Raw genomic sequence first — 27,460 nt, 5'->3', positions numbered from 1 at the left:
GGTAATGCCACGCAATGTCAAGGGGAAGTGGTAAGTCTCTTTCTTGTTGGAGATGGTCATTGCCTGGCCTGTGTGTGGCACGAATGTTACTTGCCACTTATCAGCTCAAGCCTTGTCGGACATCCAATCTTAGATGAGCTGCAATTTCCTCCAGCTAAACATTGGGAAGACTGATATATTTATCTTTGGTTCCCACCACAAACTCCGTACCCTGGCCACCGATTCCATCCCTCTCACTGGCTACTGCCTGAGGCTCAACCAAATTGTTTGCAACTTAGGCATAATATGCAGATGCAATACAATATTGGAAAATGTGAGGTTATGCACTTTGGCAGGAAAAACCAGAGAGCAAGTTATTATCTTGATGGCAAGAGACTGGAAAGTACTGCAGTACAAAGGGATCTGGGGGTCCTAGTGCAAGAAAATCAAAAAATTAGTATGCAGGTGCAGCAGGTGATCAAGAAGGCCAACGGAATGTTGGCGTTTATTGCTAGGGGGATAGAATATAAAAACAGGGAGGTATTGCTGCAGTTATATAAGGTATTGGTGAGACTGCACCTGGAATACTGCATACAGTTTTGGTCTCCATACTTAAGAAAAGACATACTTGCTCTCGAGGCAGTACAAAGAAGGTTCACTCGGTTAATCCCGGGGATGAGGGGGTGGACATATGAGGAGAGGTTGAGTAGATTGGGACTCTACTCATTGGAATTCAGAAGAATGAGAGGCGATCTTATTGAAACATATAAGATTGTGAAGGGGCTTGATCGGGTGGATGCGGTGAGGATGTTCCCAAGGATGGGTGAAACTAGAACTAGGGGGCATAATCTTAGAATAAGGAGCTGCTCCTTCAAAACTGAGATGAGGGGAAACTTCTTCACTCAGAGGGTGGTCGGTCTGTGGAATTTGCTGCCCCAGGAAGCTGTGGAAGCTACATCATTGAATAAATTTAAAACAGAAATAGACAGTTTCCTAGAAGTAAAGGGAATTAGGGGTTACGGGGAGCGGGCAGGAAATTGGACATGAATTTAGATTTGAGGTTAGGATCAGATCAGCCATGATCTTATTGAATGGCGGAGCAGGCTCGAAGGGCCGATTGGCCTACTCCTGCTCCTATTTCTTATGTTCTTATGTTCTTAATATTAGACTCCAAGCTGAACTTCCGACCCCATATCCTCTCCATCATAAAGAATGCCTACTTCCTTCTCAGTAACATACCTGCCTGGCACACTATTCGTCCTTTAGAAGCCCTAACCCAATTCTTGTTGCCAGCCTTAAAAATCATTTACCCTTCATGGAAGTTTGTCCATTTCTCAGCATGACTGCTTAGTTAACAACAAACACTTAATTGCAGCTCCATAGACGTCATTCATCTCCCCATGGAGACATGAGGCTCAGTGTCACTGCAGGGAATTCATTCATTTCTCTGCACTGCACGACTGTATTGACTAAATTTTCATCATTCACACCAGTTAAATAGCTGATTAGCTGCTTGATAACTGTAAAAACAGCATTATTACAGGTGCGTTGGCCAATTTACTGTCATTCCTGCAAAGTGTACAATCCAATGATGGTAAAATTTTACAAAAATAGCATCATTGACTATTTCTAACTAAGAAAGGAAAATATCCACCTGTTTGTTTTCTCATTTTGCTGCAGTAATTCACTATAGTTCACAAAGTGGTAACATAATCAACAATGCAACAAATTAGGACTATAATCAAAGAAATGGCCTACCTATGTTGAGGAATCTGAATTGGAGTTGATGGATTATAGAAGTTTCGGCCAATTTGGTACATAGACAACATTTTCAGAACTCTATTTAAAAACAGAAGTGTTACAAATATTTTTATTTATATAAAACGATTGGCATATTACTTAGAAAAATACTTTTATTTTCATTATTAATGACTATTGCACTCAGTTAAATACATAAACTACTAAACAAGACACACGGGCACATAATAAAGAACTGTCTGTTAGAAAAGGCGGGGAAGAGAAAGGACTAGGATGTGATTAATGACATTCAAAGTTTATATTCAATTTGAAACTGTTATCAACAATACTGATCTTAAGTGTTTCTCAAGTACATTTCATTAATAGTTAAAATAAGTCTTAACCTTGTAAAAACCTTTGATCAAAGTACATTTTGAATATTGTGAGCAATTCTGGGCAACCTATCTTCAAAAGAGCATTGATGTATTGGAGATTTTAAAAAGTCCGACAAAGACGGTTATGAGACTTAGGCCTCCAAGTTAAATAACTGGTTAGGAATAGTGGCCCTGAACTTCCTGGGGCTGGAGAGTAAGTCGCATTTATGCTTGAGGTATGGACTGGATCCCGGCTCCACTGGGATTCTGCCTCATTTTGACTGGACCTTTAAATTCCAGTTGGGAAGTCATGGCGGATCTTCACTAGAGTAAGGTAATAAATCCCAGAGGATACTTATTACCTTCTTTAGACAGATTGGTACCAGTGGGAGCCGAAGGGTTTACAGCCTATTTGGGACTTCAGAGGACCCCGCTATGCCTTACAAGAATGACTGGCTTAAGCCAGGGTGGCTGCCACTGAAGCGCCCTTGCAGGTGCCTGCGGCCCAGCCTGGCTATACAAGTGACCCTGACAAGCGAAATTTGTCTCCCAAATTTGAGACCGGATCTCCTGCCTTGGGCAAAGGCAGGCAGGGGTTCTGTGCTACCAGCTTAAGCATACTGGAGTGGGGTCCCAAGAATGTCCAGGCCACTATTTAAGATTATAAGAATAAATATAGATAGAGATGGTGGTATAGTCCATGAATTACAATGAGGTGCATAATGTAATAACGCCCCAGAAAACGAGCACAGAGGTGAGGCCAACAATGTGTCCAAGATGTTCAGCATATCTCAATGCACAAAGGCTGCTGCGTGCCTGTGCACAACTTGTTTTCTGATTTTCGAGTATTGTATGACTACTCCAATCAATTTTGTGCAATTTATTTTATATCACTGAGAATCAACCCACTTTTTAATTGTGATATTGAAGAACTGGATGCACATGGGAGAATCCTGCGGAAATTCACTTGTCAGAGCGATGGTTATATTCACTGCCTGGCCATCTTTCATCATGCCTGTCACTTTTGTAACCTAAAAAAGAGATATGAGTTTAATAGAACAGTTAAAAGTAAGAGCAATAAGATGCACAATGTTCTTGGTCCAAGAGAGCTTTTTCTACAGCCTGAGATAAAAGGAGATTTTTTACATCTAAGACCAAATTCTTGCAGAGTAACACTATTATTATCCCCAATGATTCCTTTGAACTATAGGAACTAGTAAACATTGGGAATATCTTCTTTACCAATACACAGATGCTAAGGTAAGTAGGTAAGTCGGCCATTACTGTTACCTGGCCTGAAAGTATATGTGGATGTCCCGGAATTGATCACACAGCAGAATATTTTGCCCAGAACCAGGCCTCTATGAAGATTGAATGCAAACACAGTGGGTTAACACTTTCTTCTCTGAGCCTTGGGTTTGAATTCAGCCCAGATTGATGGGATGAAACTGTCCTCTGTCTACTTGCTGTAAGGATCCTACATGAAATAAGTTTGGACAATCTCAACCCAGTCCATAGTGAATGCAAGACCACAGTACAAAACTGACACTGATTGGAAAGGTAACTAAAAGATGATTTAAGGATGGCTGGTGTCAAAAAATTCACACTGTTAGGAAAGAGGGTACTCAAGATCCAATGGCACGATTTTTTTTTTATTCGTTCACGGGATGTGGGCGTCGCTGGCAAGGCCAGCATTTATTGCCTATCCCGAATTGCCCTCGAGAAGGTGGTGGTGAGCCGCCTTCTTGAACCGCTGCAGTCCGTGTGGTGACGGTTCTCCCACAGTGCTGTTAGGAAGGGAGTTCCAGGATTTTGACCCAGCGATAATGAAGGAACGGCGATATATTTCCAAGTCGGGATGGTGTGTGACTTGGAGGGGAACGTGCAGGTGGTGTTGTTCCCATGTGCCTGCTGTTCTTGTCCTTCTAGGTGGTAGAGGTCGCGGGTTTGGGAGGTGCTGTCGAAGAAGCCTTGGGGAGTTGCTGCAGTGCATCCTGTGGATGGTACACACTGCAGCCACAGTGCGCCGGTGGTGAAGGGAGTGAATGTTTAGGGTGGTGGATGGGGTGCCAATCAAGCGGGCTGCTTTATCTTGGATGGTGTCGAGCTTCTTGAGTGTTGTTGGAGCTGCACTCATCCAGGCAAGTGGAGAGTATTCCATCACACTCCTGACTTGTGCTTTGTAGATGGTGGAAAGGCTTTGGAGAGTCAGGAGGTGAGTCACTCGCCGCAGAATACCCAGCCTCTGACCTGCTCTCGTAGCCACAGTATTTATATGGCTGGTCCAGTTAAGTTTCTGGTCAATGGTGACCCCCAGGATGTTGATGGTGGGGGATTCGGCGATGGTAATGCCGTTGAATGTCAAGGGGAGGTGGTTAGACTCTCCCTTGTTGGAGATGGTCATTGCCTGGCACTTATCTGGCGCAAATGTTACTTGCCACTTATCAGCCCAAGCCTGGATGTTGTCCAGGTCTTGCTGCATGCGGGCTCGGACTGCTTCATTATTTGAGGGGTTGCGGATGGAACTGAACACTGTGCAGTCATCAGCGAACATCCCCATTTCTGACCTTATGATGGAGGGAAGGTCATTGATGAAGCAGCTGAAGATGGTTGGGCCTAGGACACTGCCCTGAGGAACTCCTGCAGCAATGTCCTGGGGCTGAGATGATTGGCCTCCAACAACCACTACCATCTTCCTTTGTGCTAGGTATGACTCCAACCACTGGAGAGTTTTCCCCCTGATTCCCATTGACTTCAATTTTACTAGGGCTCCTTGGTGCCACACTCGGTCAAATGCTGCCTTGATGTCAAGGGCAGTTACTCTCACCTCACCTCTGGAATTCAGCTCTTTTGTCCATGTTTGGACCAAGGCCGTAATGAGGTCTGGAGCCGAGTGGTCCTGGCGGAACCCAAACTGAGCATCGGTGAGCAGGTTATTGGTGAGTAAGTGCCGCTTGATAGCACTGTCAACGACACCTTCCATCACTTTGCTGATGATTGAGAGTAGACTGATGGGGCGGTAATTGGCCGGATTGGATTTGTCCAACTTTTTGTGGACAGGACATACCTGGGCAATTTTCCACATTGTCGGGTAGATGCCAGTGTTGTAGCTGTACTGGAACAGCTTGGCTAGAGGCGCAGCTAGTTCTGGAGCACAAGTCTTCAGCACTACAGCTGGGATGTTGTCAGGGCCCATAGCCATTGCTGTATCCAGTGCACTCAGCCGTTTCTTGATATCACGTGGAGTGAATCAAATTGGCCGAAGACTGGCTTCTGTGATGGTGGGGATATCGGGAGGAGGCCGAGATGAATCATCCACTCGGCACTTCTGGCTGAAGATGGTTGCAAACGCTTCAGCCTTGTCTTTTGCACTCACGTGCTGGACTCCGCCATCATTGAGGATGGGGATGTTTGCAGAGCCTCCTCCTCCCGTTAGTTGTTTAATTGTCCACCACCATTCACGACTGGATGTGGCAGGACTGCAGAGCTTTGATCTGATCCGTTGGTTGTGGAATCGCTTAGCTCTGTCTATAGCATGTTGCTTCCGCTGTTTAGCATGCATGTAGTCACGACAGTCTGACTAACCTCAATACTGGATGGTTCTTTGGAAACCCCCTAATCACAGTATGTCGTATTTTATGTGGCACTGCATTAAAGAAAGCATTCCAGGGAATTCAACAACGTGTATGGCTACACCAGCCAATATGGTACCAACCGTATCTGCATGTCCCAGCGCACCTAACTGGCAACAACAATGATGATGTATTCATGGGCTCCAAGTCAGTATAGAGCCAGATGCAAAGCTATGTGGTCTGCTGCAAAGAGATCTGCAACTAACACAGCACAAGACGACCCACATTGGACAGCTGCAGCCTCAATTCTGCCTCCAGTTCTTTCTAAGCATGCTACAATACTGACCTCTAGTGATGATCAAAAGGGCTACCTTTATTGCAACCTCATGCAGCACCACTTCCACTTCAGCACTCATCAAACAAGGGTTAGCCACTGGTTGCACCAACTCATGCCTAAAGACTCTGTTTCATGCTTCCACATTGGGTTTGCTTTCACTTTGCCTGTCACTTCTTGCCACTCTTTTCCCTTCAGTCTTTGCAAAGGAACAGGCCAGGTGTTTACTCAGTGACAGTTATAAAATGCAAGCATTCAGGTTCACAAGAATTGCTTTGATGACCAGGTGCTGGAAACACTGTTACAGAGAGTAAGGGACAGGAGGGCCTCATTATAACGAACTGAAGAACATTACTCCCCCTGGAACACATATCAGACATAAGCTGGGAAATTCCTCGGAGCTGCTCCCGCTCTGCTGGTGTTACTTCATTGGAGGTGCTGCAGAAACCCCATTTATGTGTGCAAACAGGCTTTCTGTTGAACTTCTGGTAAAGTAACACCGGCAGAGCAGGAGCTGCTCCTAGGAAATTTCCAGCCTATAACTTTAGATACAAGGGCAAAATGGTGGTAGTTGGAAGAGAAAGAGAGATAATTTTCATTAGGAATCGGTGAATAAGGAGAAGGAAAGATGAAATGAGAATGGGAGGCACTGAAGAAATAACAGAACAGGAATGAGTTCAGGGGCACACATGCTGTGGGAGAAATATCATCAGGACGAGAGGTCTTATTGAAGTCCAGAGGGCAAAGGATGCGACAGACCTGGCAGGGATAAAAGCTGATGCTGGTTATAATGGTAAATTTGGTCTGGATCAGCTATAATTGCAAATTATTTCAAATAATCTTCAAAGAGTACATGCAAGTGATTTTTTTTCATCTATGCCTTTGAGTGGAAATTGTACAGCTATCTCCAGCAGACACTTGTACTCGTAATAGCCTGTCAATTCCCTGAAAGGTAAATTGAAGTAAATTACCTTAATACCATTAATATAGGTCAGTGCTGATGACATCAACAAGAAAAATTAGATAATTAACCTGGCAGCATTAAGGACCGAACTAAATTACATAATTTTTGATGTAACCCAGGTTCATTTTGAAAAGGAAATACTGACTGTGGGACTTCCCTTTAAAACTGAAGGTCATTTTTGACAAAACATAACCAAAATACGACAACATTAAATCATGTCATTTTTCAGTTAATCATTATTCTGAAACAAAATTGATACCCTTGAGCTAACACAATCATACACCTACAGGCCTTTCAAGTATCACTTAATTAGAGTGAGAGTCACTGGTGTTGTTTTAAAATTGCAACCAATCTTGATGTGGCTCATTCTTAAAACTAAATACAGGTTAACAGTCTAAATTTTCTGAATCTGCACCAGCTGTGTGGTACCCTGTCTGCCGGCAGTGTGTATTGGAAAATTGCAGCCACATTGCCCGTGACTTTCCAATATGTGCTGGTGGCGGCAGTCGAGCTGCTGCGTCATCACCGACTAATTGGGAGATTTACCTAGAGGTGTTAAAATGGGTTTGGTTTTTTGATAAAAGCTCAGCATTTGTAAGCTGGATCAAAAATATGCTTCTTACTTGGTTTTGCAGTTTATTTGGGAGGAACAGTATAGCTCCATCAAATGCCCTGATCTTTCCTAAGAGGTCACTATGGCTGAACAGCAGTGCCATCCGTAAACGTTTTGATTCAATGTCAGGCATGAAGGTCACATGGTACTGGTACAGGCGCCATTTTGGGGGTGATCTGAAGGCAAAAAGGTTTGTGACGATCTTCACTGGAATCCCACTGGAACCTGCAAAGATCCAACATTATCAAGTTTAGGAGAAACTTCATATAGTATTGGGAAGTACTACATAGTGGATAACATTCTGTAAGCTTCAAATACATGCAATCTATGAGGTTCTGATTCAATGGAGCACATGGCCAATCAAATTGCTGGGGAGGATCAGGTTCCTCAAAGTAAATATCTTACCAGGATACTTATTCCAAATACTCCCATTGTGTATACCATGATCCAAATACTCCCAATAGGTACACCATGACCCACTGGACCAGCAGATCTCTCACTGGCAAATGACCACACATAAGCCTCAAATTTTTCTGTTTCCCTAGGCACAAAGAACATTAGCTGCTTTTTCTACTTTGGACTACCCAGAGCTACATCATGTATAGATAGACAGCTGTCTCAATTGACCAACAACAGGCTGTGGTGTAACAGGAACACCATCACCCTTTTCTATGCTCTCCAGATGTAACCTTCCAACTATCTTAAGATCTGAGCCTGGAAGGTAATATGTCACTCTATTTCTTCTAGAGTTCAACCCATCAACATAAGAATATAAGAGCATAAGAAATAGGTGGCCCCTCAAGCCTGCTCCGCCATTCAATAAGATCATGGCTGATCTTCAACCTCAAATCCACTTTCCCGCCCGATCCCCACATCCCTTGATTCCCTTAGAGTCCAAAAATCTATCGATCTCAGTCTTGAATATACTCAATGACTGAGCATCCACAGCCCTCTAGGGTAGGGAATTCCAAAGATTCACAACCCTCTGAGTGAAGAAATTCCTCCTCATCTCAGACCTAAGTGGCCGACCTCTTATCCTGAGACTATGCCCCCTAGTTCTAGACTTTCCAGCCAGGGGAAACAGCCTTGCAGCATCTACCCTGTCAAGCCCTCTCAGAATCTTATATGTTTCAATGAGATCACCTCTCATTCTTCTAAAGTCCAGAGAGTAAAGGCCCAGTCTACTCAATCTCTCCTCATAGGACAAACCTCTCATCCCAGGAATCAATCTAGTGAACCTTCACTGCACAGCTTCTAAGGCAAGTATATCCTTCCTTAGGTAAAGAGACCAAAACTGTGCATAGTACTCTGGGTATGGTCTCACCAAAGCCCTGTACAAATGCAGCAAGACTTCCTTACTCTTGTACTCCAACCCCCTTGCAATAAAGGCCAACATACCATGTGCCTTGCTAATTGCTTGCTCTACCTGCATCTTAACTTTCTGTGTTTCATGTACAAGGACACCCAAATCCCTCTGAACACCAACATTTAATAGTTTATCATTTAAAAAATATGCTGTTTTTCTATTTTTCCTATCAAAGTGAATAACCCCACATTATACTCCATCTGCCACCTTCTTGCCCACTCACTTAATTTGTCTATATCCCTTTGCAGACTCTTCGTGACCTCCTCTCAAATTACTTTCCCACGTAGCTTTGTATTGTCAGCAAACTTGGATACATTACACTCGGTCCCTTCATCTAAGTCATTAATATAGATTGTAAATGGCTGAGGCCCAAGCACAGATCCTTGCAGCACCCCATCAGTAACAGCCTGCCAACCTGAAAATGACCCGTTTACTCCTACTCTCTGTTTTCCGTCCATTAACCAATCCTCTGTCCATGCTAATACATAATCCCCAACCCCATGAACCCTTATCTTGTGTAACAACCTTTTGTGTGGCACCTTATCGAATGCCTTTTGAAAATCCAAATATACTACATCCACTGGTTCCCCTTTATCTACCCTGCTAGTTACATCCTCAAAAAACACTAACAGATTTGTCAAACACGATTTCCCTTTCATAACACCATGTTGACTGAGCCTAATCACATTATGATTTTCTAAGTGTCCCATTACCATGTCCTTAATAATAGATTCCAGCATTTTCCCACCTACTGATGTCAGGCTAACTGGCCTGTTGTTCCCTGTTTTCTCTCTCCCTCCTTTCTTGAAAAGCAGGATTACATTTGCTACCTCTCGGTCCGTTCTACAATCTAAGGAATTTTGGAAGATCACAACCAATGCATCCACTATCTCTGCAGCCATCTCTTTTAGGATGTAGGCCATCAGGACCAGGAGATTTGTCGGCTTTTCGTCTCATTAATTTCTTCAGTACATTTTCTTTAATATTAATTACTTTATGTTCCTCACTCTCATTAGACCCTTCGTTCACCACTTTTCTGGTATGTTTTTTGTTTCTTCTACTGTGAAGGCAGATACAAAATATTTGTTTAACGTCTCTGCCATTTCCTTATTCCCCATTAAAATTTCTCCTGTCTCAGCCTCTAAGGGACCCATGTTTACTTTCGCTACTCTCTTCCTGTTTACATATTTGTAGAAGCTCTTACAATCTTTTTTTATATTTCTTGCTAGTTTACTCTCATATTCTATTTTCTCCCTCTTTTTTTTGGTCATCCTCTGCTGCTTCCTAAAACCCTCCCAATCCTCAGGCTTACTACTCTTCCTGGCAATATTATACGCCTCTTCTTTTAATCTAATAAGATCCTTAACTTCTTTAGTTAGCCACAGATGGATCATATTTCCCGTTGAGTTTTTATTCCTCAAGGGAATGTATATTCATTGAGAATTATGAAATATTTCTTTAAATGTGCGCCATTGCTTATCTACTGTCATATCCTTTAATTTAGTATCCCAATCAACCTTAGCCAACTTGCCCCTCATACCTACGTAATTGGCTTTGTTTAAATTTAAGACTCTAGTCTCAGACTTAAGTACGTCACTCTCACACTCAATGTGAAATTCTATCATATTATGACCACTCTGCTCCAGAAGATCCCTTACTATGAGATTACTAATTAATCCTGTCACATTACACAAGACAAGATCTAAAATAGCCTGTTACCTGGTTGGTTCCATGACATATTGTTCTAGGAAACTATCTCAAATGCATTCCATGAACTCGTCCACCAAACTACTTTTGCCAATTTGATTTGCCCTGTCTATATGAAGTTTACAGTCCCCCATGATTATTGCATTACCTTTGTTACAAGTTCCTCTTATTTCTCGATTAATACTTCTTCCAACGGTATAACTACTGTTAGGGGGCCTATATACTACTCCCACCAATGTTTTCTGACCCTTGTCATTTCTTAGCTCCGCCCATACTGCTTCTAGTTCCTGATCTTCCGAGCCAAGATCCTTTCTCACTACTGTCCTTATGTCATCCTTTATTATCAGGGCTGCCCCCATTCCTTTTCCATTTTGTCCACCTTTTCCAAAAGTCAAGTACTCTGGAATATTTAGTTCCCAACCTTGGTCACCTTGCAACCACATCTCAGTAATGGCTACTAGATCAAACCCATTTATCTCTATTTGAGCCATTAATTCATCTATCTTGTTACGAATGCTTCGTGCATTCAGATAAAGCACCTTTAATTTTAACTTTATTATTTTTCCCTGATTTGACCTTGTTCACTGATACACTATTACCGTTAAACTCTCTGTCCCTTCCTGACACACTCTGCTTATCTTTACCCAAATCGCTACACTGCTCTATGGCCTTGACTTTTCCCTTTAGATTTATTAATTTACCCTTACCTGACCCACTCTCTCCCCCTCCCCCCACCCCGCTTTTTAGTGTAAAGCCCTATCTACAGCCTAGTCATTCGATTCGCCAAGACACTGGTCCCAGCCCGCTTTAAGTGGAGCCCGTCCCAACGGAACAGCTCCCTCTTTCCCCAGTACTGGTGACAGTGCCCCATGAATTGAAACCCCTCTCTCCCACACCACTCTTTGAGCCACACATTTAACTCTCTGATCTGTTTGACCCTACACCAATTTGCATATGGCTCAGGTAGTAATCTGGAGATTATTACCCTTGAAGTTCTGCTTATTAATTTGGACCCTAGCTCCTCAAACTAGCATAACCTCATTCCCAGTTCTACCTATGTCGTGGTTCCTACATGGACCATGACAACTGGATCCTTCCCCTCATGCTCCAAGTTCTTCTCCAGCCACAAGGAGATATCCTTATCCCTGGCAGGCAGACTTCCAGTTACGGTTGCAGAGGACAGTATCTATCTCCCTGACTGTACTATCCCCTACCACTGCCACATTCCTTTTCACTCCCCCCACTTGAATGGCCTTCTGTACCACAGTGCCTTGGTCAAATTGCCCATCCTCCCTGCAGTCATTGTTCTCATCCACACAGGTAGCACGTATCTCGTACCTGTTGGACAAGGTCAAAGTCTGAGGCTCCTCTATCGCTGTATCCTGGGTCCCCATACCTGCCTGACTCACAGTCACATCCTCCTGTCCCAGACCACTGACCAAATCTGAACTACTAAACTAAGGGGTGTGACTGTCTCCTGGATTGAAGTGTCCAGATAACTCTCCACTTCCCTGATACACTTCCAGCTCAACAACTCTGAGCTGAAGTTCCTCAAATTGCAGACACTTACCGCAGATGCTCGGGATCTTGCTGGTCCCCACCAACTCCCACATGCCGCACTTAATGACACACCACCTGCCCTGCCATCCCTATCTAACCTTGTTTTTATATATTTAATTAGTTAAAGTTTTTATTCACTCGATATTTTTAGTTTTATTAACTTATTAGTTTATCTAGTTTAAGTTATTAATTTAATAAAGTAATAGCAAGTCATAGCTTCCCAGCTCTTAGTTTAAACCACTGCCCTAGCTTAGAGAGCAAAAAAATGGTAATACTCACCAACTAATCACCTACCTGCTGTCCTGTGACGTCCCTCCTTGATTATTTGTTTGTTTTTGATTTCACTGTTACTGCCGTCGCTGCCGCCGTCACTTTTACAGCTCCAGTGAATGTGTTTTTTTTAAGCTGGTGTGACAAGGGCCCATCACACCTCTTCCAACTAATGAATGGAGGCTGTGCCTAACTCTATAATTCTCTAAAAGGCTAATGTCACCTTGAGAAGGACCGTTCTACTGCTATTCACAAGTTTGACTCTTTCTGTCTCAGACAACAGCTTTAGCCAAGACCATCCACCTATTAATAATACTAGACTTCAACATCTTCGGTCCAGTTGACATAAGGTCAGTCTCCCGTACAACTTATCCTCACCTCCATGAGTTAATTGAACTCTGATCACCTCTAGGAGGCATAAGTAGAACACCAGGGCCATACATCGTAGAAGAATTATTTATTCCATTCCCTATTAATATGCAAGTGTCAAACAAAAATCATACATCATACCTATTGCACCCCAATGGCATTCACACCACCTCAAACCCTTGGTCCCTACAACATGTTGGATGGGTTTTGGAGCACTGGCAAGTTTCTCCTCAGCTTCTGATCATCTCCTAAAGTCTGGGCACACTGGATCTTTGTATATAAACAGATCAAAACACAGCCACTGAAAGTGATCTTAAAGTGATCATGTCCATTGTCTCCTAGATGAAAACCCCTTCCCTGCCCCCACTCAGCTGGGATCAGCTGGTGTGGATCAACATAATCAACATCTTCCGTATACTGCAATCCTCTAGGCAAAGTTACCATCACATATGGTCTGGTTAGACAGCTGTCTGGTATCTTGCAACTATTGTTCTTCTGCAAAGTTTATGAGTTTAAGTGTACACAGCTTTCTTATATATTTTATTGGGGGCTCATTCCTCAGGATTCTATAAAGAACTTTGCCTGCATATTTTATTTTGGGTTTACTCATCCTGGATGGTGAAATGAACCATCTAATAAAGGCCTTATGAAGTGAATTTCCTTGCTGTTCCGGCACACTTACTGCCCAGGAATGGCGTTGGCAACTTTTTTTGATGGTAGCCATATCTGCCAACTTCCACCTTTAAGCAACTTGCAAAGAGTTTCCTCGTGCCTCTGCAGCTCTCCCACTATTCGCCTGCTGAGTCACCAGTGGCATCATTTGAATATGTTAAAGTGAGTCATTGTATGCCGAGGGGCTGCAATCAGGGAAAAACCCCCCCGGGCAGAATGTAAAATTCAAATTGCTGTAGTGAATCTGTAATCAATAATCTGTACTGAGTATAATGCAATGAGACACCCCAGAGTGTCATGAACTGTAATTATGTACAATGTGTTCGTTGAACTGTACTTGATGTAACCTGCAAATTGTATAATCTGTATTGTGTATGTTTGGAATGTGATATGACAACTGTATTGTACGTATTGCTGCAAATTTTATGAATAAAGTATATTTTTTGAAAAAAAAGATCTCCCAGGACGAGGCTAGCCCATTGTACTCCGGGTGTGCTGACGCCTGCGATGTCCCCAAATGCGGGATACTCGACTGCAAAATTTGTGGTAGTGGGGGACTGCATTCCCCTGGTTTATGACTATCGTACGCCAAGGGGCTGGAAACCAAAAAAAACTCCTCGTAATGAATGTGTAATCTCTGTAATTGCTGTAATGTAACTGTAATCTGTACTGATTGCAAGTGCAATGAGGCACCCTGGAGTGTCATGAACTCTATTTATCATGTATGACCTGTAGTTGTATTGTGATAGTTGCACTGTTCTGTTTACCTTTACAATTTTTATGAATAAAGTGTATTTTTGAAATATATTAAAAAATGTTAAAGTGAGTCAGTGGCAAAACACCTCTGAGATTTCTGATGGTCGGAAATTATTTTTAAAGCAGATATTTGGACCCCTCACCCTCCACCCAGAGTCAGGGCTTCTCACAAGTAGGTATTGGGTTCCTTATGCGCATCTATTCTCATGCTTCTAGGTGCCACCTGAGGGCCAAGAGGTGGATTAAGGAGACAAAGGAGGAGGTACAAGGTTACAGCTATGTGGCAACAGGGGCTGTGCAGTGCCTCTTATATCCACGCGTAAATCTACACCAGCGTATTAGTGGTGTTAAAGCAGGAAATCAGCAGTACAGGGTTTTGATGGGTGGATGGTGGAAGCTGCCAATAGGAGTGAGGGAACTCCCGTGTAGCAATTTTTCAGTGTTAAAGCGGCAGAAATTGCTTACTAGCTAAAAATTGGCACCATGCTTCTTGTAAGCCATATATATGGCTATAAATAGGAGGAAATTTCTGGCCTTGGATTCTTTCTGCTGTTTTTGGCTTGTCAAACTGAAATTTGTACATTATAGCTACTGCATTATTTTATGCTGCTGTTTGTTGTTATTTTTCTGCTGCTCAGCACTCCTTTGGTGTGCACGTCCAGGGGCAGCATTTGTGTCAACAGTTGTTAACTGCAGCTGCATGCAATGTGCTCAGCATTGACATTCTAATCGGCCTGCCAATGGATTTGAAAGAGGAAGAGGAATTCTGGCAGAGGGAGGAAAGGCAGATGCACTTCCACTTCAGGCACCTGAAACACATTCACATGCAGCACAGGAACCACGTTATCTGATCCAGGCACAATTGCAATTTCACCATTGCAATGAAAGTCACCATCACATTAAACTTTTATGCAACCAGCTCATTTGAAGCCACCTCTGCAGAGATTTGTCAGATCAGTCAGAAGTCAGTCCACCACTGCATCAAGCAGGTCATTGAAGCCTTGTTTGCCAGATACAATACTTTTGTCACTTCCCCATGGAAAGCAGGCCACAATTCGAGAGAGTGCAGTACTTCTACCTGGTAGCTGGTTTTGTTAAAGGGCAGGGCCTCATTAATAGTACCCATGAAATCAACAGGGTGCCTAACTGCAGCCCCATGGCATTTATGAAAAAGGTCCAAGTAGTCTTGGACCACTACAACAGAATAATGCAGGTGACTTCAAGATACCATAACACCAGTCATGATGCCTTCACCCTATTACACTCCATGGTACCACTACTAATTGAAGGAACAGCCTCAAAAATTGCCACTTTTCTCTGCACACCTACTCCAGTGGGAACTCCAGGCTCTTTTCAGTGAGTGGGGCAGATCTGAGGGATCTCTGGCTATCTTCAGCATGAACAGTCAGTTTTCACCAAAAACAAGATTGTGCCTCCCTTTAAGTACAGCATCCCTTTAAGAGTTGCGGCTTTCAGGATTCCCCACCCTCCCATGCAATGTGAGGATATTTAAATTATTTAAATGACCTGAGTTTACAGAATCAGGCAGCCGCGCAACCAACATTGGTGAACCCAGAAGCGCTGGCCATTTTTGTCCCAATCGGGGAATTGGCGCTGTTTTTCAGTCACAGTTGTCTACAATATATTGTGTACAGTATTCTGAAAGTCCATAAATGAAGTTATATTACAAAGAAACTACTTCTTCTAGAGTAGCTATTATTATTTGATTTGCTGCCAGATAGCACAGCTTCAATAACATGCAATCATGATCATTTAGATAAATTTTCACAGTAACAATTTCTATGGAAGCTGACTGAAAAATTATTTAAACTAGTTGAAGGACTAGTAAATTCTTTTACCTGATTTAGAATCTTTTACATGTTGCATTGCTTTCCTAGTATTCACACCAAAATCAAAGAAATTGCGCCTCTTGGGACGTCCTCTCTCCATCATTACTTGTCTTCCAAAACCAGCGGATACTATCTCTGTTAAACAAGAAAATGATAACTTTTGAGCCTGATTTTATGAATCTGTTCTCGAGAGAACCTTGTCCACTGGGTGCATGCATTTGCAAAATTGGCCCTCTAATGTTGTAAACGTTAAAGAGCAATGGTTCTAAAATTCCACAGGGGTTCTCTCAGTCTCCCAATAAAATTCTGGCGGGCTGACAGATGGAACCCCGAGGGAAGCAGTGACGGGTAGAATCCCGCAGAATTTCAGGGCCCACATGTCCATAAAACACAATTGCAGCACTATAGGCATGTACAGGACTGGAAAATACCATTTACACCTGTCTGGTCAGCCATAGAGTTCAGAAGAAAAATACACAGTTCACTATTTATATCCATCAATTGATTTCCTCACCAAATGCCTGTCCAACTCCCTCTTAAACTTACTGATGTTATCACCTTGATTGCTTCTCAGGACAGTCAATTCCAAACATTTACCATTCTCTTATGTAAACATAAACAGTGCCACAACGCTGTTTTTAAAAGTGAATTGTGGGATTTAGAAACGATGCTAGTTCGTGAGAACTTTATATAATTAGTCCCAGATGCTCTACTGTGCAATCTGATAGTCATTAACACGTAAAGATATGCAACACTGATGAAATACAACATGCTTCAAAGTTTATTTGGGATTGTTGATAATATTATGAATGGGAATTGAAAAGGGACTAGCAATCATAACTTAAGGGTGAATGACTATCATAAGGTGAAAACACTGGTTTGGCCGCAAATGGAGTATTGTGTCCAATTCTGGGCACCACACTTTAAGAAGGATGTGAAGGCCTTAGAGATGGTGCAGAAAAGATTTACTTGAATGGTTCCAGGGATGAGAGACTTCAGTTATGTGGATAGACTGGAGAAGCTGGGTTTGTTCTCCTTAGAGAGAGAAGGTTGAGAGGAGATTTGAAAGAAGTGTTCAAAATCATGAAGGGTTTACGTAAAGTAAATAAGGAGAAACTGTTCCCATTGGCAGAAACAGAGGATCCAGATTTAAGGTGAGTGGCAAAAGAACCAAAGGCAACATGAGGAAAGTCTTTTTTATGCAGCAAGTAGTTATGATTTGGAATGCGCTGCCAAGGGTGGTGGAAGCAGATTCAATCATGGCTTTCAAAAAGGAATTGGATAAATAATTGAAGGGAAAAAATTTGCAGGGTTAAGGGGAAAGAGCGGGTGAATGGGACTAACTGGATTGCTCTTACAAAGAGCTGGCATGGGCTCGATGGGCTGAATGTCCTCCTTCTGTGCTGTAACCATTCTATGGCTATGTTTTGAAAGATCTCAATAAATTTTAATCCATACTAATAATACTTAGTATGACCCAATGGCAGTAAACATAGAAACATAGCAAATAGGAGCAATAGTAGGCCATTCAAAATGATCATGGCTGATTGTCTGACTCAGTACCCTTGAGAATCCCTACGTGGTCAGTTTTCGGTAAAATATTAAGATGCCTACGTGGCAAAGAAGCAGAATGCAAAATGGTTAGAAAGGGTTAATTAGTTAGTAACTGAGATTGGTACAGGTGGCCTGGCCTCCTGCTGGGCCATATGTTTGCGTAGTCAGCAGGTTTGCATTGTCTCATCAATGTAGAGTCTTTGATGTGATTCAAGGACTGGTCTGAATGTCTCCATGTTTATGGCAGATCAATATAGGTAACGAGCTTAGCCAAAGTTGAAAGACATTCCAGGTTGGGAGATAAGGAACAGAAGGAACAGGGAAGAACATTCCAAGTTGGAAGGTGAGGAAGTATCCCCTTTGATGTCTAACAGCAACATGGTCAGCACATGGACGATCTATGATTGGCCGGCAATAATGTAACCTCGCATGGCAACCTGTGCCCGGCTTATGATTGGTGTTGACTCTTGTGTTAATGATGTTCCAACCCCTATCGATCTGTATAAAGGTATGAGTTTTTGTCTTTGTCTTTGTCTCCTTATTCTGTTAGAATCGTTCAGATTCTCTCAGGAATCTGAATTGAAGCTACAGACTAAGACCTGCTATTAAAGTTGTGATGAACTTTAAAATGTATTCGACTTCAGTTTTTACTGAACCAGACTGAGGGGAAAGAATCCAGATCGTCACCCTGTTCCCGTTTTTTCCCAATATCCCTTGATCCCTTTAGCATTAAGGAATATATCTATCTCCTTCTTGAATACATCTAATGACTTGGCCTCCACTGCCTTCTGTGGTAGAGAATTCCACAGGTTCACCACCCTCTGAGTGAAGAAATTTCTCCTCATCTCAGTTCTAAATGGCATACCCCGTATCCTGAGACTGTGACCCCTGGTTCTGGACTCCCCAGCCTTCGGGAACATCCTCCCTGCATCTAGTCTGTCTAGTCATGTTAGAATTAAGTAGTTTTACTTAAAAGGTTTTAACTGTTAGTAACTGTAATGCCAAGTAAAAAATGACCAGGAAAAAGAACAGAACAAAGGTGAGGAAAATCCTACCACCTCTTTATCTACTATTGCATACAAAGGTCACACACATGTACAACCAGTGTGGGAAGAGGAGGGGGCTTGTTAAAAATCCTGGGACTAGGCCTTTTGCCTACTCAGCACTGAGTTTACTCAAACCATGGCCCCGATATTTACGGGGAGGATGTGGTGGAGGCTGAAAACGGACGAAGAATCCGACGAAGCCAGGGTCGCGGAGGTCCTGCCGAACTTAACGGCAGCACCACATTAACATCTTTTAGTTCCATTTCCCGCCCGGCAGCCGGCCAAATGGGCAGCCTGGCTGGCAGCCGGGATGGAACACCAGCGGCAGGAGGGTTCAACCGGGGACCCTTGGGGACAACCCTGGCAATCGGGGGGGTGGGGGAGAGAGGAATTTCCAGGAGAACACCCAACCTCTAAGTTTAAGGTGCTGATAAACTCTCCACAATGGTAAAAAATGGCCTGCTCCTCCTGGCCCAAAAAGACTTCTGGAAAAGGCACTCACCTTGTGGAGTCGGCAGCTCTCACCTCCCTTTCACTGCTGTGTTTCCCAACCCCTGGAAAGCCCATGCAGCAACAGTCAATTTCAAATCGAGCTTCCAATTGCACTGTGGGAGCCTGATTTAAATATGTTAATTAAGTGCCCCACCTCTCCACAGCAGGACATTTGGACACCCCGATATCCGACCCCGTAAAAAAGGCGGTGGGTGTGCACGCGCACGGCGTGTTGGCACATTCCCCATATTTAACTCCTAACCGCAATCACCACCACCCCGACCCTCTCCTACCCATCATGGAGGGTTTAATATTGAGGCCTATGTTTCTGCAATGAGGCTGCATTGCTGCCACTTGAAACTCCGAATGATGGAGCAACACATGCTCATTAATATATATGTAAATGATAGCAGGGCGTTTTACCCCTCATCTTGCATGGTTTGCCCCAGAGAAGCAAAATCATTGCCCTGGGCAATTAAAAAGCAGGAATATTTTGCACTTCACATCCTTGGCTTTCACAATAAATTTTTCTAAAGGTGTGTTGACTTCGTTTTGACAGATTTTCTTTATTTTTTGGCTGTTCGAGTTTCTTTTATTGTATTTAGTTAGCTGGATGTTGTCATTCATTCCTGTATTTTTTGCATTTTTTATGTTTTTCATTTCTTCCATTTTCCATTTCTTACCATTATGGGGAGTTTATCAGCACCTTAAACCTAGAGGTGGGTGTTCTCCTGGGAATTCCTTTTGCCTCTTAGGGAGCTGGAGGTCAAGGAGATGGTCAACAGGAATACAGAGACAGGACCACCTGCATCTGAGGCTGTCTCCCCAAGCCGCCATTACCTAAGTATGTAAGTCCATAGTCCCATGTCAGCAGAGATATGTCTTTGCCACCGATGCTTCAACATCAATGGAATGAAAATCGGACAGGTTCTATAGTGGCCAGGTGATCCACTCTGCTAGATTCCCGCCCAGATGGGTGAAGATGAAAATCTGTCCCTATCATTTGAGATATGATGCCCTTGGAAGATGCAAGTGTGGCAAAGCTTTCAATTGCAAGCTGAAACGTTAATGCATCAATACTGAGATATGAGTATACTTTTGATACATTGAAAGAATTGTAAGTTTTTGTGAGGACTTAAGTGTGGGTGAGCAATAAATGTGCAAACGGTTTACAAGCAATACATTATGGCATGGAATGTTGGGCTGTCCACCTGATAAGTACATTCGGGTATCCTTACCTTGTCAGAGTCCTTAAAGTTTGCTGTTTTCTTCTGCATCCTAATCCAAATCCTGCAGGTAGTGTATACAACTGATTTTCCTGATCAGATGCTGCAGGTGACGAGCAGTGTTCACAGGGAGCACTGATCAGGAAACTATAGCCCTGCAGTTCCCAATTTTTCATCATTTAAACGGATGGAAAATCAGCCACTGCAGCCCTGCTATTGAATGCTTACACACCAATGAGCAGGGTATAGCAGTTCACAAGATTAAGAAAGATGAAGGCAGCCATTTAGCCTATCTTAGTTCATCCACCAGAAAGACTCTTCATATTGCTACATTTCATTTTTTCTTGAATGATTCCAGGGTTTATTCCTGTAACACCCTAGCCAGAATCCCATATATTGATTATGCTTTGTATGAAGAACTTTAATATCAGTCTTAAATTTTCCCTTTACTAGTTTGAAGCTATGTCCCATTCTCAAAATTAGATTTGTGTAGTTCAGTACCTCACTAGGTGGTGCAATTCCCAGTGAAACATTGGGAGGGGACATCTCCTTTGCTTTTAACAAAAGCATATGGCTGGTTATTTTCAAAGTCTGAGTACAAAATAATCATTTTTTGTTTATTTGGTAAACAGTGTCTAAGGTAACATCATGTTTTGAGCCATCAAGAACAGACTTTTCAGAGATTCACAATGGCATTCAAGACCAAAGTGAATGCTATCTAGGGTGTTCAGCTACCTGCACAAAAAGTGACAATAAGTAAGAAAGTAACAACAAAAAGAGATGGAAAGTAAACTATTAAATGTGTACTCAAAGTAGATTTATCAAGCTGAGTTATGGAATCATAGAATGATACAGCATGAGGCCATTCGGCCATTGTGCCTGTGCCGGCTCTTTGAAAGAGTTATCCAATTAGTTCCATTCTCCTGCCTTTTCCCCATAGTTCACCATTTAATCAGCACAAGGCATTTGCCTTACATACTTCAGACAAATAATCCTTATTCAAATAATTTGGCAGTTTGTTACTGACAAAATATATACCTAGCAGGATATTAGAGCCCTAATTTTAACTCTGGGCAGGTTTTGGGTGGGCGGGTAGTGAGTTGGAAACACATCCGCTACTGCAGAAATCAGGCTTGGGCTATTTTAACTCCCAGGCCCTATTAGCTGGTTCACTTCCCAGACGGAATGAGCAGGAAGTCAGTGGGAAGCAGTGGAAAAATCACACGTCCCAACACAAGGTAAGTGGTGGGATCAGGTCCCAGGGGATTTTACGGGGATCTCATGATCGGCAACGCAGGGAATCCAGGGTGGGGGGCCCAAGCTTTCTTTGTGAGGGAGGAACAAGCCTGGTCCTCCTGGCTTCACAAATGAAAAAAATACTTACCTTTTCGGCAAGTCTTGAGTTGGTCTGGCAGAATAACTGCAGAGGCTTTCCGCTCAAGCCTGAGTTCAAATTGCAGTCAGGTCCAATGACATCATCGGGATCCCACATGCATAAGCAAAGAAGGATTCCTGCTGGCTTTGAGTAGGTGTCCTTACCACCTACTCAGGAGACCAGGTCAAAATCATGGACGGCGGGATCCTGGCGACTTCAGGGCGAGTAAGTAACTTGGAGCATTTTAACTTCCTACCCACTCAGTTTCTGCCAGGCACGTAGCGTTAAAAATCGCCTTCTAATTCAAGGAGTCAATCTAACAAAAGTACCCAATTAACTTGAGGATTTTGAACAAAATTTTAACACAGGTAACAGTAAAGTTCTGCTCATGGAACAATTAATTTTTTTAGAATGCCTGGAGAATGAAGAAGGTTCTAAAAAGAAAATTTGCCAGGAGTAACTGGAGGTGTAAATATAATAAAAAGAGACTGATGCAGAAAAGCGATGAAGTTGATTGTTTTCAAATCTTGTGAAGAGTAAAATGGAGCTGATTTTACAAAACTGCACTCCAAGTGCAGAGCCTCGTTCACCAGGAGTGCATAGTGGAAAACCACAGGTACACGCCCCACAATTTTCCACTGATTACATCATTCCATCTGGTGTAAGAAAAAGAATATGAAAATGTGGGATATGAACGATAATGCAAAGTGATACATTTCAGTAGGAAGGAAGAGGAGAGGCAATATAAACTAAAGGGCACAACTCTAAAAGGGGTACAGGAACAGAGAGATCTGGGGGTATATGTGCACAAATCATTGAAGGTGGCAGGGCAGGTTGAGAAAGTGGTTAAAAAAGCATATGGAATCCTGGGCTTTATATATAGAGGCACAGTGTACAAAAGTATGGAAGTCATGATGAACCTTTATAAAATATTGGTTCGGCTACAACTGGAAAATTGTGTCCAGTTCTGGGCAATGCACTTCAGGAAAGATGTGAATGCCTTAGAGACGGTGCAGGAGAGATTTACTAGAATGATTCCAGGGATGAGGGACTTTAGTTACGTGGTTAGACTGGAGAAACTGGGGTTGTTCTCCTTGGAGCAGAGATGGTTGTGAGGAGATTTGATAGAGGTATTCAAAATCATGAAGGGTCTAGACAGAGTAGATAGAGAGAAACTGTTCCCATTGGCGGAAGGGTCAAGGACCAGAGGAAATAGATTTAAGGTGATTGGCAAAACAACCAAAAGGTGACATGAGGAAAAACCTTTTTTTACACAGCGAGTGCTTAGGGTCTGGAATGCACTGCCCGAGGGGGTGGTGGAGGCAGATTCAATCATGGCCTTCAGAAGAGAACTTGAAAGGAAAGTACTTGAAAGGAAAAAATTTGCAGGGCTGCGGGGAAAGTGCGGGGGAGTGGGACTAGCTGGATTGCTCTTCCATAGAGCTGGCACGGACTCAATGGGCCGAATGGCCTCCTCCGTGCTGTAACCTTTCTATGATTCTAATAATGATTAAAATGTGACAGATATTTCAGTAAAATCTTGTTTTCTGCACCATTTATTGCTATATAATCGCCATTGACATACATTGTGCAAAATTATCTGAGACCCCGCATCACTAGCAGGGCTTAACGCTCTGGTTCATTGGAAAATTACAAGCAATTCACCACGACTTTCTGATAAACAACCCACTGCATGAGACTCCACCAGAGGTGTGGGGTCTCAGAACATTTCCCTAATTCTCCAATAACAATTGAGCTCACGGCTGCATTCTTCTGATTTGCTTCGATTGTGGCTATTCCCAAAGGTCTCCATTTGTCTAAGTGTGGATGTTCTCTGACTCACAGCTAAAACCTAAAACAAAATGAGAGAAATTACGATATTGTGAGGATGACATATTTATCATAACATCATACTTCAATTTTGTTTATTTTTTGTGGTCTTTAAAAATATAACTGATGTATAACAACAACTTGCATTTATATGGTACCTTTAACGTAGAAAAATGTTGCAAGGCACTTCATAGAGGTGGAACCAAAAAAACTGTCACGGAGCCAAGGGAGGAGAGATTAGGAGGGGTGACCAAAAGCTTCGTTAAAGTGGTGGGTTTTAAGGCAGGACTTAAGGAAAGAGGTTGCATTCATATAGAGCCTTTCACAACATTGCTGAAGTGTAGTCACTATTGTGATGTAGCGAAACACAGCAGCCAATTGCATAGAGCAAGATCCCACAAACAGCAATTAATGATCAAATAATCTGTTTTAGTAATGTTAGCTGAAGGATAAATATTGACAGGAAACCAGGACAACACCCCTACCCTTTTTGGAATAGTGCCTGGAACTTTTTCCATCCACCTCAGAGTAGGCAGGGCCTCGGTTCAGCATCTTACCTGAAAGACAGCACCTCTGACTGTGCAGCACTATCACAGTAATGCACTGAAGTATCATCCTAGATTTTGTGCTCAAGTCTCTGGAGTGGAGCTTGAACCCAAGACCTTCTGACTCAAAGGTGAGAGTGCTACCCCTGAGCCGTGGCTGACACCTCCACTGCCTCCACAGGAGGAAAAGTGAAGTGATTTAGGGAGGAAATTCCAGAGCATGGGGCCTAGACAGCTGAAGGTAACACAGGTTACAACATTATATGGATATAAAAGGCATTCACCTATGATTTCTGAAGTAAACTGCAGAGAGCCTTGAACCAGCCAAAGGCTATTTTAACTATCACACAGGACCTAATGTACCGACTGAAAGCATCCACTACATGAATGAGACAACCCAAGAATTAGTGTTTCAAAAGCAGAGTAATAATTAATAAGTCACATAAAAGAATAATGAACAAGGCTCCTGAAACTCCATAGTATTTGCCACGATGCCCGAAGAAAGAACATCAAATGATCCAGGTAAATGATTTGTTTACTTGCACAAAATAACTAACAGAGAACAAAGACAGAAAAAGGTTGAAAATCTGTGATAAAGGGCATTATTATTGCGTACTGAACCAGAAAAACAGTAACTTCAGTTACCAAGCAGAGGGTAGGGTTGGTAAATCAATGCAATAGATGGAAACATTTGCAGGTCAAGTGAGAAAAAGATGTTACATTATTTAGCTTTCCAATACAGGCTCAAATAAATAGAATGCATAATGATAGCGAAGAAAAAAAATCCACATCATCTTGTCTTGGAGCAATGATAAGAATATGGGTGCTAACAAAGGCACCTATCAGTTTGAGAAAGACCAAATTGCTTTTGAACCTACCTCGGCTAATTGCTCTCATTCGGCATTCTGACAGGCATGTTCAGCAGCCCAGGGATCACTGAGCAGAATAACATGCAGGAAGTTTTTCACTATGCTCTTTCTGAAAGTCATAGCATTCTCAACTACCTATTCATAAGAACACAAAAAACAGGAGCAGGAATAGGCCATACGGCCCCTCAAGCCTGCTCCGCCATTCAGTAAGATTGTGGCTGATCTCCTCAACTTTACATACCCACCCTATCCCCATATCCCTTGATTTTCTTCCTGTCCAAAAACCTATCGGTCTCAGTTTTGAATATACCACAGCCCTCTGAGGTAGAGAATTCCAAGGATTTACAACACTCTGAGTGAAGAAATTTTTCCTCATCTCAGTCCTAAATGGCCGACCCCTTATCCTGAGATAATGACCCCTAGTACTAGACTCTCCCGCCAGAGGAAACAGCCTCTCAACATCTACCATGCCAAGCCCTCTAAGAATTTTATACCTTTCAATGAGATCACCTCTCATTCGTCAAACTCCAGAGAATATAGGCCCATTCTACTCAATCTCACCTCAAAAGGAAACTCTCTCATCCCAGGAATCAATCTAATGAACATTCGTTGCATGCCTTCTAAGGCAAGTATATCCTTCCTTAGATGAGGAAACCAAAACTGTATACAGTACTTCAGGTGTGGTCTCACCAAAGCCCTATATAATTGCAGCAAGACTTCCTTACTCTTATACTCCAAACCCCTTGCAATAAAGACCAACTTCACATTTGCTTTTCTAATTGTTTGCTGTACCTGCATGTTAACTTTCTGTGATTTGTGTACAAGGACACCCAAATCCCTCTGAATACCAACATATATTGGTCTCGCACCTTTTAAAAAAAAATTCTGCTTTTCTATTCTTCCTCCCAAAGTGGATAACCTCACATTTCCCCACATTATACTCCATCTGCCACCTTCTTGCCCAATGACTTAACATACCTATATCCTTTTGCAGACTCTTTGTGTCCTCCTCACAGCTTACTTTCCCACCTAGCTTTGTATCAGCAAACTTGGATATATTGCATTCGGTCCCCTCATCTAAGTAATTGATATAGATTGTAAATAGCTGCGGTCCATGCGGCACCCCACTAGTTACAATCTGCCAACCCAACAATGACCCATTTATTCCTATTTTTGGTTTTCTGCCCATCAACCAATCCTCAGTCCATGCTAATATATTACCCCCAATCTTGTGAACAACTTTTTGTGTGGCACTTTATTGAATGCCTTTTGAAAATTCAAATATACTACATCCACTGGTTCCCCCTTAAATACCCTGCTAGTTACACCTTCAAAAAACTCTAATAGATTTGTCAAACATGATTTCCCTTTCATAAAACCATGTTGACTATGCCTAATTATATTATGATTTTCTAAGTGCCCTGTTACCACATCCTTGATAATAGATTCTAGCATGTTCCCTACTACTGATGTCAGGCTAACTGGCCTATAATTCCCTGTTTTCCCTCTCCCTCCTTTCTTGAATAGCGGTGTTACATTTGCTTCCTTCCAATCCACGGGGACCGTTCTAGAATCTAGGGAATTCTGGAAGATCACAACCAATGCATCCACTATCTCTGCAGCCACCTCTTTTAAAACCCTAGGATGTAGGCCATCAGGTTCAGTGAAAACCATTGACAGACATCATACCATCATAGTATCCATTGAGAGCCATCAGTTTCAATCCAAAAATTTCTGCAATGGACGTTGGAAATTCACTGGAAGTTTACTATCACTTCTTCATCAACTCAAGTGGAAGGCATTTTGAAGATCGGCTTTTAGCCCCATTAATTTCTCTAGTACTTTCTCTTCACAAATATGAATTACTTTAAGTTCCTCACACTCATTAGACCCTTGGTTCCCCACTATTTCTGGTATGTTCTTTGTGTCTTCTACTGTGAAGACAGATACAAAATATTTGTTTAATGTCTCTGCCATTTCCTTATTCTCCATTATAATTTCTCCTGTCCCTATCTTTAAGGGATCCATGTTTACTTTTTTTAATCATACTTATAGAAGGGCTCTTACAATCTGTTTTTGTATTTCTTGCTAGTTTACTCTCATTTTCTATTTTCTCCATCTTTATCAATTTTTTGGTCATCCTTTGCTGATTTCTAAAACCCTCCCAATCCTCAGGCTTACTACTCTTTTTGGCAATATTACAAGCCTCTTCCTTTAATCTAATATTATCCTTAACTTCTCTAGTTAGCCACAGTTGGACCACATTTCCCGAGGTGTTTTTATTCCTGAAAGGAATGTATATTCGTTGAGAATTATGAATTATTTCTTTAAATGTTCACCATTGCTTATCTACTGTCATATCTTTTAATCTAATTTCCCAATCTACCTTAGCCAACTCGC

The 27,460-nt window shown here is 42.4% G+C and overlaps 1 protein-coding gene and 1 pseudogene across 1 annotated transcript in view; one reads left to right on the top strand and one right to left on the bottom strand.

Annotated features, from left to right (window-relative positions):
* Positions 1–27,460, bottom strand: part of LOC137323014 (piwi-like protein 4) — a 132,322-nt gene that overhangs the window by 54,988 nt on the left and 49,874 nt on the right. Inside the window, exons 3-7 of the mRNA XM_067986350.1 lie at positions 23,578–23,668; positions 16,133–16,258; positions 7,584–7,798; positions 3,000–3,121; positions 1,738–1,818 (exon numbers count right to left, since the gene is read on the bottom strand). Coding sequence (XP_067842451.1) covers positions 1,738–1,818; positions 3,000–3,121; positions 7,584–7,798; positions 16,133–16,258; positions 23,578–23,668 — 635 coding nt within the window. The remainder of the gene's footprint in view (positions 1–1,737; positions 1,819–2,999; positions 3,122–7,583; positions 7,799–16,132; positions 16,259–23,577; positions 23,669–27,460) is intronic.
* LOC137323220 (U1 spliceosomal RNA) lies at positions 13,936–14,087 on the top strand (annotated as a pseudogene).

Source organism: Heptranchias perlo, chromosome 6 (assembly GCF_035084215.1).
Source record: "Heptranchias perlo isolate sHepPer1 chromosome 6, sHepPer1.hap1, whole genome shotgun sequence".
Lineage (NCBI taxonomy): Eukaryota > Metazoa > Chordata > Chondrichthyes > Hexanchiformes > Hexanchidae > Heptranchias > Heptranchias perlo.
This window is presented reverse-complemented; position numbering and strand designations above follow the sequence as displayed.